Genomic DNA, 1,122 nt, shown 5'->3' on the forward strand with positions numbered 1-1,122 from the left:
AAAAAAAAAAAAAAAAAAAAAAAGAGAGAGAAAAGAAAACCCATGACCCAAAGTTCTGACTCATGAGTCAAGAGGATGACATGCAGAGTAGGGAAGGGCATGCTAAGCAGACGAAATAGCATATGCAAAGGCACAGAGGCCTCCAAGGAATGCTCAGGGAGGGCTGGTCCTCACCAGCAGCCTGACAGGCATAGGCGAAGACAATGATGTCGTCGAAAGGCCAAGTGTAGTTGGAATGTGGGGGGTAGAAGGCAAGCTGGTCTGCCCCTTCGGCCCGCAGGGACACCAGGAAGGTGGAATGGACCATGGGGACGCGAAAGCAGCCCCGGCGCTGGCGGTTCTTGGTGGGGAAGTACTCGGCTGTGCGGCGGTAGTAGCCCTGGAGGAAGGGGATGCTTTGCGCTGTGAGAGGGCTCCCCTGCCCCTGCCCACAGACCACAGACCCCAAGGCCTTCAGGCTCCCTGCTCTCCACGTCCATCCTTCCAGGATCTCAATCCACCCAAGGTCCCCATCCCGGTCTTACCTGGGGGGTGATCCCACACCAGAAGTTGGAGTAGTAGGTCTGGGAGTCCAGCATTGGGGCCACCACGGGAAGCCCCTGCCCCATCAGAAGCCGAAGAGTCTGGTTGTTGGTCAGAATGTTGTCTGTGTCTGCAAACTTTGGGGAGGGGATGTCACAGCCTCCAGCCCTGCCTGGGCTGCAGCCCCCCCAGGAGTTCACTGAGTGGTCCTGCCAGAGACCCAGTGTGGCTCCTAGGATCCAGTGGAAATGCTCCTACAGCGGTCTAACACACTCAGTAGATCTGTTTCTAGACCAACGATCTAGTCTGGGCACTGACTTAGGGATTGGGTCCAGAGATTATACCCAAGATGCTGATCTAAGATCTTTATCTGGGATCTGGCTTAGAAAATGGATCCAGGCCAGGCACCATGGCTCACACCTGTAATCCCAGCACTTTGGGAGGCCAAGGCAGATGGATCACGAGGTCAGGAGATTGAGATCATCCTGGCAAACATGGTGAAATCCTGTCTCTACTAAAATACAAAAAATTAGCTGAGCATGGTGGTGGGCACCTGTAATCCCAACTACTTGGGAGGCTGAGGCAGGGGAATCACTTGAA

General features: G+C 54.5%; 1 protein-coding gene across 1 annotated transcript in view; it reads right to left on the minus strand.

Annotated features, from left to right (window-relative positions):
- The window catches only part of CERCAM (cerebral endothelial cell adhesion molecule), a 16,855-nt gene that overhangs the window by 11,968 nt on the left and 3,765 nt on the right, over positions 1 to 1,122 (minus strand). Inside the window, exons 4-5 of the mRNA XM_017548995.2 lie at positions 525 to 659; positions 175 to 379 (exon numbers count right to left, since the gene is read on the minus strand). Coding sequence (XP_017404484.1) covers positions 175 to 379; positions 525 to 659 — 340 coding nt within the window. The remainder of the gene's footprint in view (positions 1 to 174; positions 380 to 524; positions 660 to 1,122) is intronic.

Source organism: Cebus imitator, unplaced genomic scaffold (assembly GCF_001604975.1).
Source record: "Cebus imitator isolate Cc_AM_T3 unplaced genomic scaffold, Cebus_imitator-1.0 Scaffold216, whole genome shotgun sequence".
NCBI lineage: Eukaryota > Metazoa > Chordata > Mammalia > Primates > Cebidae > Cebus > Cebus imitator.